Below are 1,625 nucleotides of genomic sequence, written 5' to 3' on the forward strand. Positions count from 1 at the left end.
TAGCTAGCTAACGTTAACCCCCCCTCCCCCCCCATGACCATGCCAACTTTTGCTCCGCGCAACTTTTTTTGCGCTTTTCGTTTACCTTGCACATCATCTCTTCCAGGTCAGCAAACTGGTTGAGGGGGAAAGATGGCATTTTGCTGCAAAGGTTTTCGTCCGATCTTGCCCCCGCACTGATAGACGTGGGCAACTCGCTGGCATGAGTTGGTCAGAAGTTTCCAGTTGTGTGTGTGCAGTGCAAAACAAGCCCAAGACCCAGACCACGTGTGGATTTAAAACCTAACACTGCTGTTAGCCACTCCCACGCCTCTGCGAGTCTGCCCAACGTTGTTTTCACCAGAACCAGCGGTCCCTGAACTGCATGTGGGTACCCAGCTCGGTGAAAAGTAGTGTAATCTAACCTATTTTGAATTCCGTTTGAATATAACGAAGAGCCATGTTTTCATTGTAGGAACACTATGGTAGGCTAACATTCTCTTTAGAGTTGTGCTATAAAGTTAGCATCACGATTACAGTGCAACAAGTAGGTAACGTTATCTAATTTTATAATACTCGGAGGCCCTTTTTTAAATACACTCTCCAGACTTCTACATCGTAATGTTTGAAATACTGTGTTGTCAGCAGCTACACAATCAATGAATAATGCATTAATTAATTAATTTAGCTACAACAAATAGCTATGCTCTTTGTCACACTTCTGTACACAGGAGTATAGTACTGGGTATTAGGTTTTTTGTTGTTGAGCTTGCTGAAAAGTATTGACCATAAAATATGTTTGTATGAAGTTAATATGTAGCTGTATACAATTTTGTCACCCAGTCTGAGACAGTTTACCTCTGCTTTGCACTAGCACTTTGCTTATAAGTGCAGGCAGTGTCACTCATACCACCAGAAGTGTTGTCTTGTCTTGATATCAACCGGGATATTGAAATAATTAGGCCTATTGCAATGTGCACTTTTCGCCATAAACCTGATACTTTATGATAACGTCTGCTTGCTGATAGCAGAATATGTTTTTCCTCAAATTATTTTAAGCCAGATAGTGAGTCTTTATCAGGGGACACAGGATGTGCCACTGGTAGTAGCTAAAACAAACAAAAAAAGTCATGAAACAAAGGGAGCCACAATAAATAAGAAGCAGTCAAACACCAGGGAAGAAACGGCAACCTCAAGGACAAAAAAGCCACACATGCAGCCAACAGAAAGACTGAACACATGGGTAGAAAAGACAGGAGACAGCCTAGCCCCATGGGACAGACAAGGAGGAGTGAAGTCTTTGATTTCAAAGGTAGGCTAAAGGTGGATGTGTGAAAAATTCCACTGCCATGAGGATATCTGACAGTCCTATTCACACACACACACACACACACACACACACACACACACAGAGGTCTGCCAGAAGTGAAGTTGTCACACCTCTGGGATTGTAAACGATTGCAACATGCCCAGTAGCCTAACAAGTTGGCAGACATTTGGCTGCAACTACAGGGAAAAGAAACAGCTTTCAGTTTGTTCTGTACAGTTCAGTGTTTCTTAGGGGTTTGATTCTCACTTGGGTATATACTTAAACTGAGAGTGTAAGCACACATGGTTAGAATAAAAGCACTATCTTAAAAAATAAA

At 42.1% G+C, this 1,625-nt stretch overlaps 1 protein-coding gene and 1 long non-coding RNA gene across 2 annotated transcripts in view; one reads left to right on the forward strand and one right to left on the reverse strand.

Annotated features, from left to right (window-relative positions):
• The window catches only part of zgc:114130 (mRNA decay activator protein ZFP36L1), a 4,594-nt gene extending 4,144 nt beyond the window's left edge, over positions 1-450 (reverse strand). Inside the window, exon 1 of the mRNA XM_032510085.1 lies at positions 86-450. Within this exon, the coding sequence (XP_032365976.1) occupies positions 86-139 (54 nt within the window). The 5' untranslated portion in view covers positions 140-450. The remainder of the gene's footprint in view (positions 1-85) is intronic.
• LOC116684324 (uncharacterized) overlaps positions 1-1,625 on the forward strand; it is a 19,932-nt gene that overhangs the window by 5,082 nt on the left and 13,225 nt on the right. The window lies entirely within an intron of this gene.

This window comes from Etheostoma spectabile, chromosome 3, assembly GCF_008692095.1.
Source record: "Etheostoma spectabile isolate EspeVRDwgs_2016 chromosome 3, UIUC_Espe_1.0, whole genome shotgun sequence".
Lineage (NCBI taxonomy): Eukaryota > Metazoa > Chordata > Actinopteri > Perciformes > Percidae > Etheostoma > Etheostoma spectabile.